General features: G+C 42.6%; 1 protein-coding gene across 1 annotated transcript in view; it reads left to right on the top strand.

The window, feature by feature from the left end:
- Positions 1–8,927, top strand: part of LOC308326526 (protein flightless-1 homolog) — a 56,325-nt gene extending 47,398 nt beyond the window's left edge. Inside the window, exons 27-31 of the mRNA XM_080779452.1 lie at positions 143–271; positions 1,987–2,093; positions 3,756–3,861; positions 4,570–4,635; positions 7,827–8,927. Of these exons, the coding sequence (XP_080635578.1) occupies positions 143–271; positions 1,987–2,093; positions 3,756–3,861; positions 4,570–4,635; positions 7,827–7,961 (543 nt within the window). The 3' untranslated portion in view covers positions 7,962–8,927. The remainder of the gene's footprint in view (positions 1–142; positions 272–1,986; positions 2,094–3,755; positions 3,862–4,569; positions 4,636–7,826) is intronic.
- Positions 8,928–12,535: the final 3,608 nt, after the last annotated feature.

Raw genomic sequence — 12,535 nt, 5'->3', positions numbered from 1 at the left:
TTCACATTCAGCGGCAGTCAGCAGCATATTGAATCCATGTGCAAGGCCATACCACGAGGTGCAAGGTCCTTGATAGTGTGTGTGTGTGTGTGTGTGTGTGTGTGTGTGTGTGTGTGTGTGTGTGTGTGTGTGTGTCTCTCAGGTCCCCTTTGAGAGCACGGACAACCAGGGCATCGTCTACACGTGGGTGGGACGCGCGGCCGACCCAGACGAAGCCAAGCTGGCGGAGGACATCATGAACAAGCTGTTTGACGACACGTACAGCAAACAGGTGCGTGTTTATTTGGATCCCCGTTAGCATCGGTAACCAGGCTTTCATTTTTGTTGGGTGCAAAAATTGAAAGCCTGGAGGAACGCATTGGTGGCCGCTCTGGTCTAAAAGTAGGAGTCAACGCTTCCGGGTGGGTGTCGCGCCAAATGATGTGACGTATAGCGCTGCACTAGGGGGGAGAGAGGAGGGGCCGGGGGTGACGGACAGATCGATGAGATCCAATCAGGGCGTTGCGCAAATCTCAGCCGCGACCCACCCCTCTAGACCAGAAACCTATAGCACGTTAGCTCAGGCTAGATACAAGACTGTAAGAAAAACAGTTAAAGAAAATAAAAATACAACTAAATATAAAGTGATTAATAAATATAACATCGCAACCATGAATACAATTTCAGTTTGAGTAGCCTACCGTTACAGTATGAAAGATTTTAAACGGTGTTCAATGACCATCATTGACTAGTTAACAAGCTTGTTTGGGTCCATTTGGAATCGCGTTATTGTAGCTATAAGTAATACCAATAATATATCGAGCTTTATTTATTTTTAGAGCACATTTACAAAGACCAAAGGTCAACCAAAGTGCTGTACAGCAGGTGTTCCCAAAAGACGTCTAAATGTAGACGTCTAAATGTAGACGTCTAAATGTATACAGACGTCTAAATGTATACAGACGTCTAAATGTAGACGTCTAAATGTATACAGACATCTAAATGTAGACGTCTAAATGTAGACGTCTAAATGTAGACGTCAATTTGGGGGTCCTTGACATGAAAAAGTTTGGGAACCACTGCTTTAAACACATGTTCACACTTTTATGAACATGAACAAAATAGATGGGTCCACCCTGGAGCTCCCTCAGGTACCCCTGGGGGTCCCCGGACCCCACTTTGGGAACCACTGCTGTACAGGATCAGGTAAAAATAAAAAATAAACCCAAGACAAAAAATAGCATGGTATAACCACACAAACAAGAGAGCAACAAAATACACAGTTGTATGCAGTACAATAGAGCAAAAGCAAAACATTAAAATCAAGAATCTAATAGAGTCAAAAGCCATGGAGAAAAATGGGTTTGAAAGGAGAATTCCACACTAAAAGGCTTTCTTACCTTTCTTTGTAGTCGTTGCGTCCCCACCAAAGAGGTCCAGGTGTTATTTTGTGCAAAAGCTCCTTATAGGCTGTTTCCCCTACCATAAGCCCTCAATGAATTGCATTGAATTGAATGGGGCTATGGGGTGTTGTGCTAATTCGCTTATTTCCATTGCTCAAAATTATAATTTCTTTGTATATATCCTCTCTTCATAATGTAAATAATATCCCAAGAGGCACACTTTACTACTTATTTCGATGGAAATAAGCGAACTAGCACAACACCCCATAGCCCCATTCAATTCCCATTCAATGCAATGCAATTCATTGAGGGCTTATGGTAGGGGAAATAGCCAATAAGGAGTTTTTGCACAAAAAAACACCTGGACCTCTTTGGTGGGGACGTAACAACTACAAGAAAGGTAATTCTAGCATGGAATTCTCCTTTAAGGGCAGACTGTTCCGGAGTTTAACTCTGCACAGACTGGGCAGACTGTTCCAGAGTTTAACTCTGCACAGCCGCCACTCAGAAGGCCTGATTGTTGTATCGTTGGGCGTTGTCCGTTTGTTTGTCGCGCCGCCGTGCACTTCTTAACATAACAGGGTCTCCCGTCCGTCTCCTATAGGTAATTAACGAGGGGGAGGAGCCAGAGAACTTCTTCTGGGTGGGGATTGGTTCCCAGAAGCCGTACGACGAGGACGCCGACTACATGAAATACGCTCGTCTCTTCAGGTGAGACGCGCTCCGACCGCACGATGTGGTGCCTTTTCTGTCTCAGAATCGGAATCAAACTTTATTGTCACGTCACATTACAACAAGCAACATGGGTGGAATTCTTGTTTGTGCAGCAGCTCATCATTGCAGTTAACCCATTCTGACCTGAGATCAGATTCATACGAGGTTTCCACTGGACACACACACTGGGTCTGATTAACCCATTCTGACCTGAGATCAGATTCTAAAAATGTCACAGTTCGATTTTTCAAAAATAGCAGACCTTACAAGCTCGTAGCGCGCCACTCGGTGGCGCGCTACGAGCTTGTAGATCTGCTATTTTTCAATAGCTCAAGCATAACATGATGCTATAACACCAAAATGGGTTCCCGTTCAGAATGGGTTAAAAGAAAGAAAGTGCATAGTACGTGACTGATCTACATGGTACAATATGTAAAAATAGATGTAGCCTATGTGTGTATATATAGAGTATTCTACCACAGGTCGTTTCGAGGAAGCAATCTGATTGGTTGAAACAGCCTTCTAGTGGGTTAAACCAGCACCGTTCACCACCTATAATCAAAACAAAGAATTCAGCCGCTCTGTTCTCCCCAGAGCGCTAGCAAACTCGGTGGCTAGGCTAGCTAGTTTCTTTGGACATTTGTGGTCGTATAGTGACTGTTTGGGAAGTTTTGTGAAACGGCAAGATCGTCAAGTTCACGATGCATGGCATTGCGACACGTTGTGGGCTTGTAGAGCTGCTATTGTTGCCGCATGCCACCATACAATTAACTGTTTGACAGCCATCGACGCCTATAGAGCGTCTCAGTCCCGCCCCCTTTCAGACCGACGATTAGTAAGAAGAAAAACAAGACAAATAGTGTTGTATATCCTGCCTTTTATTTTCTTCTTTCAAATTATTTGATCGGCACAAAATATTGTGTTTGTTGTCATGATTTGTCACGATCCGAGTTGGCTTTGTCTGCGGCGTAACCGTCTTTAAATAAATACTTATATACTAAGTACTAATACTAATAGAAAAGCCTATGGAGAAAATGAATGGAGAATCATTTCCTGGGCCACTCGTCGTTCTGAAAGGGGGAGGGACTGCGACGCTCTATAGGGGCTAATGGTTTCAGTTACCGTTCACAGCCACATCGACCACCTTTGGGGCTTTTTCTTTTTTTAATTGAAATTAATAAATAGATCAACTCTCGGTGCAGCCTGTCATAAATAACCCCCTTGAAGTCTGCATCCAGCTAGAATACAAGCTCAAATTCTACCGGAATGAAGCTAACTCCATAGAGATAAATAGGCTGGCTGTCAGGTTTCTCTCTCTGTTATTTCAAGGGCGGCTGTGGCTCAGGAGGTAGAGCAGGTCGTCCAATGATCCCTGGGGTCGGCGGTTCGAATCCCGGCTCCTCCTCCTCCTGTCCACATGTCGAAGTGTCCTTGGGCAAAGACACTGAACCCTACGTTGCCTCCAATGAGTCGGTCGGTGTGAGCTTCATGCCACCGTCGGTGTGTGAATGTGGGAAGTGAGGACGCTGGCGTCGACTGTTCGCCGCTTCACCTCCCAATGTATGAATGAATGGACCGTTGTAAAGCGCTTTGAGCACTTGAAAAAGCGCTGTAAAAATGCAATTAAAAAAAATGCAATTCATTCTCTCTGTGTGTCAGGTGCTCCAATGAGAAGGGTTATTTCTCTGTGTCAGAGAAGTGTTCAGACTTCTGCCAGGATGACCTGGCTGACGATGACATCATGCTGCTGGACAACGGCAAGGAGGTACCGTACCAATGATGTATTATTACCGTTTAATGATGTATTATTACCGTGTAATGATGTATTATTACCGTGTAATGATGTATTATTACCGTGTGTTACCGTACCAATGATGTATTATTACCGTGTAATGTATTATTACCGTGTAATGATGTATTATTACCGTAAAAATTGTGTAATGATGTATTATTACCGTGTGTGTTACCGTACCAATGATGTATTATTACCGTGCAATGATGTATTATTACCGTGTAATGATGTATTATTACCGTGTAATGATGTATTATTACCGTGTAATGATGTATTATTACCGTTTAATGATGTATTATTACCGTGTAATGATGTATTATTACCGTTTAATGATGTATTATTACCGTGTAATGATGTATTATTACCATGTGTTACCGTACCAATGATGTATTATTACCGTGTGTGCCCGTGGGCCCCCAAATAATTGGCATTAAAACCATGGTTTTAATGATAATATAACATGAATATATATTTTTTTAAATGCATACGTATAACAAAAACGTATTTTTTCTTCTTTTTTGAACCCATTAAGACCTGAGACAGATTATTATTTTAAAGAATCTGTAGTTCTCACACTGTTTAAAGAATCTGTAGTTCTCACACTGTTTAAAGAATCTGTAGTTCTCACACTGTTTAAAGAATCTGTAGTTCTCACACGGTTTGTAAATCATTCTCACACAGGTCTACATGTGGGTTGGAACTCAGACCAGCCAGGTGGAAATCAAACTCAGTCTCAAAGCCTGCCAGGTAGGCGCGCGCGCGTGTGTGTGTGTGTGTGTGTGTGTGCGTGTGTTCATGCGTGTGTGTGTGTGTGTGTGTGTGTATCCCTCTACTGCAACGGTGGGCAACTTTGACGATGGCGAGGGCCAATATATTTCCACACTCACTCCAGAGGGGCCACAGTGCATGTTACTGTCGTAGCAAAAATAGCCTAGATCTACAAGCTCAAAACGCGTCGCAATCGGCTATTTTTTCTATATTTGAATTGAAAACCTGAGTAATTTTTTTGCTATTTTTTTAATTGGAACCCTGAAAAGTAACCTTTTTATTGAATGTTCAAATGCATTTAGTTATAGTTATGTTAACTTTATATGAACTGTTAACATAACTACATTGGACACAATAAGACAATAACATTTTAATACTAGTCATTAAGTACTAGTCATTTAATGCTAGCCATGAAGTAATTAAAAGCGGGGTTTGGAATTGTAAACAGCTGAAATCATATTAATTAATTAATTATTAATTATAATACTAATACTACTATCGGTATTCTGATATTAACACATTGAGTACGCCAACGTGCATCAAAATAAAGGCCCTTATAGTGCCAGAGTAGTCTGATCGCTTTTACTCTGAAAGCCATGAACCGGAAATACTTTCTTAAAAAAATTGACTTGACAAAGTGAGCTCATAATCCCCGATCATCTTAATATATTTATATAAACTCCAAAAAGCGTTCATATTTTGCGGGAGAGACGGATGAGGAGCAGAAATGCAGCGCCAGCATATCGATCCATTCATCACCACGGAGAGCGCCCTGGATCAGGAGATACGAGTCATTCTTTCCGCTGCGCTAACATGGGAGTCAATGACAAGCTAATATTTGCACAGAGCGTTAGCATACGGCAAGCGAAAAGCGAAATGCCAAAAAAAAAAATAGGAATAATTCTGAATATTATTATCTCGCCCCGCGTCGTTTGGACGTCGCTAGGACGTCCACAGACGTCTAAGGTATTACTCGTTTCTGATCCTTATGACGTTTCCAGACGTGTTTTGTACAGAATGTGTTAACATGCGGGCCGCATTATGTGAAGGTGGGGGCCGCATGTGGCCCCCGGGCTGCCAGTTTCCCTGCTCTACTGTGTTGTAAATACTGTCACCGTGTGACTGTGTGTGTTCTCTCCTCCCCTCCCAGTAGAGTCTACTGCATATATGTCAAACTCAAGGCCCCGCGGGGGCCAAATCAGGCCCGTGAATGAATTATCTTTGGCCCGCGGGATGATATTTAATTGGTATTAGAACTGGCCCTCTGGTATATTGCACGGACCACCATAATACTACAAGTCCCACAATGCACTGCAAGTGTATTGTCACGTATCGAGGGCCCGCAAGCGCAAGCATGCGTCTTCTCTTCACTATTGATCAGCAGTGAAAGTATATCACTTGTGGGTCAACTTTCAGCTATACCCCTCTCTACACAAAAATGGCCCGTGTGTTGAAACACAGTCCGGCCCTCGACTTGTACCAATTTCTTTATTTTGGCCCCTCTGTGTATTTGAGTTTGACATCCCTGTTCTACTGTGTTGTAAATACTGTGTGTACTCTCCTCCCTTCTCCCAGGTGTACAGTAGAGTCTACTGTACTGTAAATACTGTGTGTACTCTCCTCCCTTCTCCCAGGTGTACAGTAGAGTCTACTGTATTGTAAATACTGTGTGTACTCTCCTCCCTTCTCCCAGGTGTACAGTAGAGTCTACTGTACTGTAAATACTGTGTGTACTCTCCTCCCTTCTCCCAGGTGTACAGTAGAGTCTACTGTACTGTAAATACTGTGTGTACTCTCCTCCCTTCTCCCAGGTGTACAGTAGAGTCTACTGTACTGTAAATACTGTGTGTACTCTCCTCCCTTCTCCCAGGTGTACAGTAGAGTCTACTGTACTGTAAATACTGTGTACTGTACTCTCCTCCCTTCTCCCAGGTGTACAGTAGAGTCTACTGTATTGTAAATACTGTGTGTACTCTCCTCCCTTCTCCCAGGTGTACAGTAGAGTCTACTGTATTATAAATACTGTGTGTACTCTCCTCCCTTCTCCCAGGTGTACAGTAGAGTCTACTGTACTGTAAATACTGTGTGTACTCTCCTCCCTTCTCCCAGGTGTACAGTAGAGTCTACTGTACTGTAAATACTGTGTGTACTCTCCTCCCTTCTCCCAGGTGTACAGTAGAGTCTACTGTACTGTAAATACTGTGTGTACTCTCCTCCCTTCTCCCAGGTGTACAGTAGAGTCTACTGTACTGTAAATACTGTGTGTACTCTCCTCCCTTCTCCCAGGTGTACAGTAGAGTCTACTGTACTGTAAATACTGTGTGTTCTCTCCTCCCTTCTCCCAGGTGTACAGTAGAGTCTACTGTATTATAAATACTGTGTGTTCTCTCCTCCCTTCTCCCAGGTGTACAGTAGAGTCTACTGTACTGTAAATACTGTGTGCTGTTCTCTCCTCCCTTCTCCCAGGTGTACAGTAGAGTCTACTGTACTGTAAATACTGTGTGCTGTTCTCTCCTCCCTTCTCCCAGGTGTACAGTAGAGTCTACTGTATTGTAAATACTGTGTGTACTCTCCTCCCTTCTCCCAGGTGTACAGTAGAGTCTACTGTACTGTAAATACTGTGTGTACTCTCCTCCCTTCTCCCAGGTGTACAGTAGAGTCTACTGTACTGTAAATACTGTGTGCTGTACTCTCCTCCCTTCTCCCAGGTGTACAGTAGAGTCTACTGTATTATAAATACTGTGTGTTCTCTCCTCCCTTCTCCCAGGTGTACAGTAGAGTCTACTGTGTTGTAAATGCTGTGTGTACTCTCCTCCCTTCTCCCAGGTGTACAGTAAGAGTCTACTGTGTGTTCTCTCCTCCCTTCTCCCAGGTGTACAGTAGAGTCTACTGTATTGTAAATACTGTGTGTACTCTCCTCCCTTCTCCCAGGTGTACAGTAGAGTCTACTGTACTGTAAATACTGTGTGTACTCTCCTCCCTTCTCCCAGGTGTACAGTAGAGTCTACTGTATTGTAAATACTGTGTGTACTCTCCTCCCTTCTCCCAGGTGTACAGTAGAGTCTACTGTACTGTAAATACTGTGTGTACTCTCCTCCCTTCTCCCAGGTGTACAGTAGAGTCTACTGTGTTGTAAACACTGTGTACTGTACTCCCTTCCCTTCTCCCAGGTGTACATCCAGCACATGCGCTCTAAAGACTCGGAACACCCCAGGAAGCTTCGACTGGTCAGGAAGGGAAACGAGCCCCACTGCTTCACGCGCTGCTTCCACGCCTGGGGAGCCTTCAAAACCCCGCTCGCATAGACACACACACACACACACACACACACACACACAATTAGACAGACACACACGCACACACACACACACGCACACACACACACACACACACACAAATACATGCGCCCTCCCATAACATGTACACACTTTTGACACATTTCTCATGCCATGTTCACACGAGTAGATGCAAAAATATACAGTCCACCATTCATTTTCAATGGAAGCCAGGGGACATGAAGATGCATCCGCCGTTTGTAGCTGCTTACAAAAGCTACAAAGCTACACAGCTACACACATGAGTCGAACTGGCTTAAAATGTCGGATACAAAGCTACAAATAACGCTGTGCGTATAGCTTGGCATCTTTGTATCTTTTTGCATCTGCCCATGTGAACACGGCAACATACCGAGAAAGTGGTCGGTTATCCTCATTCAAACACGGATGAAAACGCAAACCAACATATCCGCTGCCATGTAGTTATTTTTGACCAGTGAAAGCTTTCTATGCCTTTTTATCCCAGCTTTATCTGATGTCCACCATCTGTTTACTGTCTCTTTCTCTCTCTCTGTTTACGTCTGAGACGTTGTTTTATAGACTCGGCTGTCTGTGTGCTTACATTGGAAGGCATTTGGGCTCTTTAGCTAAAAAGAAAAACGGCAAAACGAGAAGAACATTTCTATGTGTAAGGTAATAATTGTCCAGACATCTTGGCTTTGGGTTCAGTGTCTACTTCTCCAATACAGCAATCTACAGTAAGGTCACATTTTGGGGGAATTGTTTTTTTCCTTTTGGGTCTCTTTCTTTGGCATCTTCACCTGCTTCTGTAAGGTGTAATAATGGATCATCACGTCGTCATATAGCTGTGGCTTTTTGGGCAAGATGGTGACTTTTAGAATATAATTTCCTGAGCGAGGGACAGAGGAGGTCTTTGCTTTGAGAATTTCTTCAGCAGCAGCAGGCTTGATTATCATCATTATGGAATGAAAAGTATCTTTTGTATCGATAACTCTTTAAGGTGTACAGATGTTTTGTGAAGAGTTTCTCTGCCCCCCCCCCCCCCCCCGTCCCCCCCCCCCCCCCCGTTCCCCAGCTAACATATCCTTCTATGTCAGTGAAAGTGGGGTCCGGGGACCCCCCGGGGGTTCCCAGCTAAATGGACCTGTTGTCAGTAACTCTGAGAGTGTACAAATGGAACCAAATGGACCCGCTATGGTTACATTTGCACACTCTCAGAGTTAAATTAACATAGATTTTTACAATATAAAATTGCGCGTCCCAAAGATGGAAATGCCATTAAATGGGAATGCCTAATGCATGACACACTGGGTGGTCCATTTACGTTATGCTTTAGCTATTTAAACAAATAGCAGATCTACAAGCTCACGAGCTTGTAGGTCTGCTATTTTTTTTAGAAAAATCGAAGAACGACTGACATAGAGAAACATATGCTTTTCTCAGAAAACTGTCAGGATGTTAGAAGACTTTTTTTTTTTTTAGAATCTGATCTCGGGTCAGAATGGGTTAAAAAGCTTGAGAGTCACTGCTATAGAGCCGTACAAATCTCCTCTTATGGGGGGTCCCTGGCTGGCATATCTTTTCATATGGGGGGGGGGGGGGGGGTCCGCTTGTAGCAGATCTACAAGCTCATAGCGCGCCACCGAGTGGCGCGCTATGAGCTTGTAGGTCTGCTATTTTTTGAAAAATCGAAGAACGACTGACATTTTTTTTTAGAATCTGATCTCGGGTCAGAATGGGTTCATCAGACCAGTGTGTGTCCTAGTGGAAACCTCGTATGAATCTGATCTCGGGTCAGAATGGGTTAATTAACGTGCACGTTGTCACCCTAAGGTGGGGGCCCCTTTTAGAAACGGGTTCAAAATGTTTTGATCGTTCATTTGTCTACATAACTGAGAGCCGGAACACGGGCAGTGGCATCATTCGTTGTTTTTTTTCCCCTTTTTTCTGTCCGTTTCTATATTTTTAGGTCCGTTTTTTCTTTTTTACGTGGTCATGAGATGGTGTTTCTTTGCGTGTCGGTTACGCTGGAGGGCCTTCAGTCAAATAGCAGGTCTATATGGTCAGTCTCTTCTCATCTCCTCAGTTGGACACAGGTTTATAACCAAACTCTGGCCATGTTCATGTCTGGAAAAGAGGAAAATACCCAGAGAAATCACATTATGGTCCCATGACCATAATGTGCGGCAGTTTTTTCTTGTTTCATGGTTACATGGCCTTTAAACTATAGTCCCTGATTAGCAAGCTATAGGATCAAAACTCAGCGGTGCTTCGTGTAGCTAGCACTAGACTCAAGAACCACCTAATGAATGGTTGAAATGGCCCTGACAGAATTGGCCCAAATGGAAGTACCGTGGTATAGTCGAGTCCATCAACCAAAACCAGTCTTTACTTGTTTTAAGTGGTCCTCCTGACTCAGAGAGCGGAAATGATGACATGACATTTTTTGCAGAGTTTAGGTACAGAGCCTATAGCGTTACCTTCAGGGACAGAGCGCTTTTAAACGTGCAATCAGCAGAGCTTGGTTAACTGTCGGCGACGGTGCATTCTCTTGTCAAAGTCACAGCCTGGCGTTCGTTCACATTATCAACATTCTTCCTCCGTATCTTATCTTACCACAGCCTTGATAGTAAATGTTTACCAGAGAGTTTTAGCCAATCTGGACACAATCTCAATGGGAGAATTTGTGCATCACGATGTTCGAAGCAAGTCTCGACAAAATGTAAAGTCAACCCTCCTGGTTTTCCTCTGATTTCACAGATGGTCATTAAATTGTATGACATAATAATAATGGTTATTGTGAAGTTAAAACTGATTCCAGGTCAGTGATTCCAGGGAGATGTAGCTTCACTGTGTGGAGTCTGCAGGGATTGGTCCACAATGAGCGCCAGTTGATGATGTAGAAGTAAATGGTAGTTCAGTTATATTTACATTTATTTTACAAAAGCGCTGCTTATACCACAACCCTCTTGTTTGTTTCTACTGTATTTGTGTTGGGTGAACTGTATGTTTGTTTGTTTGTTTGTGTTTGCCGACTGTCGCACACACGTGTGTGTGGTCTTGCACACACTCTTGATGCCACCCGCAGATGTTTTATTTATGTATTTTATATGGAAAATAAAAGTTTCACGTCACTATAATCTTTTTACCGGACATTGATTTTATGCGTGTGGCATTATTTGATCAACTCAGACATTATCATCCCCGTCTGTAGATTTGACTAAATCTACAGTTGATTTAGTCGACTAAAATGTATTTTCGTGGGCATTGATGCCGTCGTGAGGACTGTTTTTACACTTGCTGAAAATAGCCGATCTACAAGCTCACGAGCTTGTAGATCGGCTATTTTCAGCATGCAACCAAGTGTAACATGACTTATACTGGATCTCTTGTCCACTAGTCCCTTCCTAACATTTTAGTCTAGTTTTTATTTGTTGACGAAATTGTCAGTATATATTTAGTCTTAGTTTTAGTCATCGTAGCTTAGTTTCCATTTGTTTTTGTCAGTGAAAATAGGTAGTCGACGAACATTTTCCGTCTTAGTTTTAGTCAACGAAAACAACACTGATTTATTGATTGAAAATAAAAAATGTTATTTTTTTCCCATGACATGCTATATAGTTATAAGTTATAATTACATTATATCGCGCAATCGATTTATAGCAACGGAGCTTTACCGTCTGACCAGAAGTTATACCGGACGTGGCTGGAGCAGCTAAAGGTTGCCAAAACATTTTTTTCTTTTAATATATAAATTTTTTTATCCCACGATTTTGTAACTCATTTTTCACCCCTGTGTCAATCATCTAATGTGATCCTGGGCTCTACACACCCTCCGCCAACCTAGTCCCCATATATGGGCAATTTCCGCAATTTCCATTTCCGCAATTACCATTTCCAGAATTTCCATTTCCGCAATTTCCGCAATTACCATTTCCGTAATTCCGCAATTTGACAAAAACGGTGGGTTATAGCCCATGTTTTTTGAAATTTTGGAAAAAAAAGTTAGCCTCGTTTCTCATCATTTTGGACCGTGGGCTATAGCCCATATCGTACGGCATACTATGGCACGCCGTTTTTCATCATTTTTGAGGATTTGAAAAAAATGAAAAATGAAAAAAACGGTGGGTTATAGCCCATGTTTTTTGAAATTTTGAAAAAAAAAGTTAGCCTCGTTTCTCATCATTTTGGACCGTGGGCTATAGCCCATATCGTACGGCATACTATGGCACGCCGTTTTTCATCATTTTTGAGGATTTGAAAAAAATGAAAAATGAAAAAAACGGTGGGTTATAGCCCATGTTTTTAGAAATTTTGAAAAAAAAGGTTAGCCTCGTTTCTCATCATTTTGGACCGTGGGCTATAGCCCATATCGTACGGCATACTATGGCACGCCGTTTTTCATCATTTTTGAGGATTTGAAAAAAATGGAAAAATGAAAAAAACGGTGGGTTATAGCCCATGTTTTTTGAAATTTTGAAAAAAAAAATTAGCCTCGTTTCTCATCATTTTGGACCGTGGGCTATAGCCCATATCGTACGGCATACTATGGCACGCCGTTTTTCATCATTTTTGAGGATTTG

Source organism: Protomyctophum bolini, assembly GCF_963924005.1.
Source record: "Protomyctophum bolini genome assembly, chromosome: 13".
NCBI classification, from domain to species: domain Eukaryota; kingdom Metazoa; phylum Chordata; class Actinopteri; order Myctophiformes; family Myctophidae; genus Protomyctophum; species Protomyctophum bolini.
Note: the sequence above shows the minus strand (reverse complement) of the source record. Positions and strands in the feature narration are given on the sequence as shown.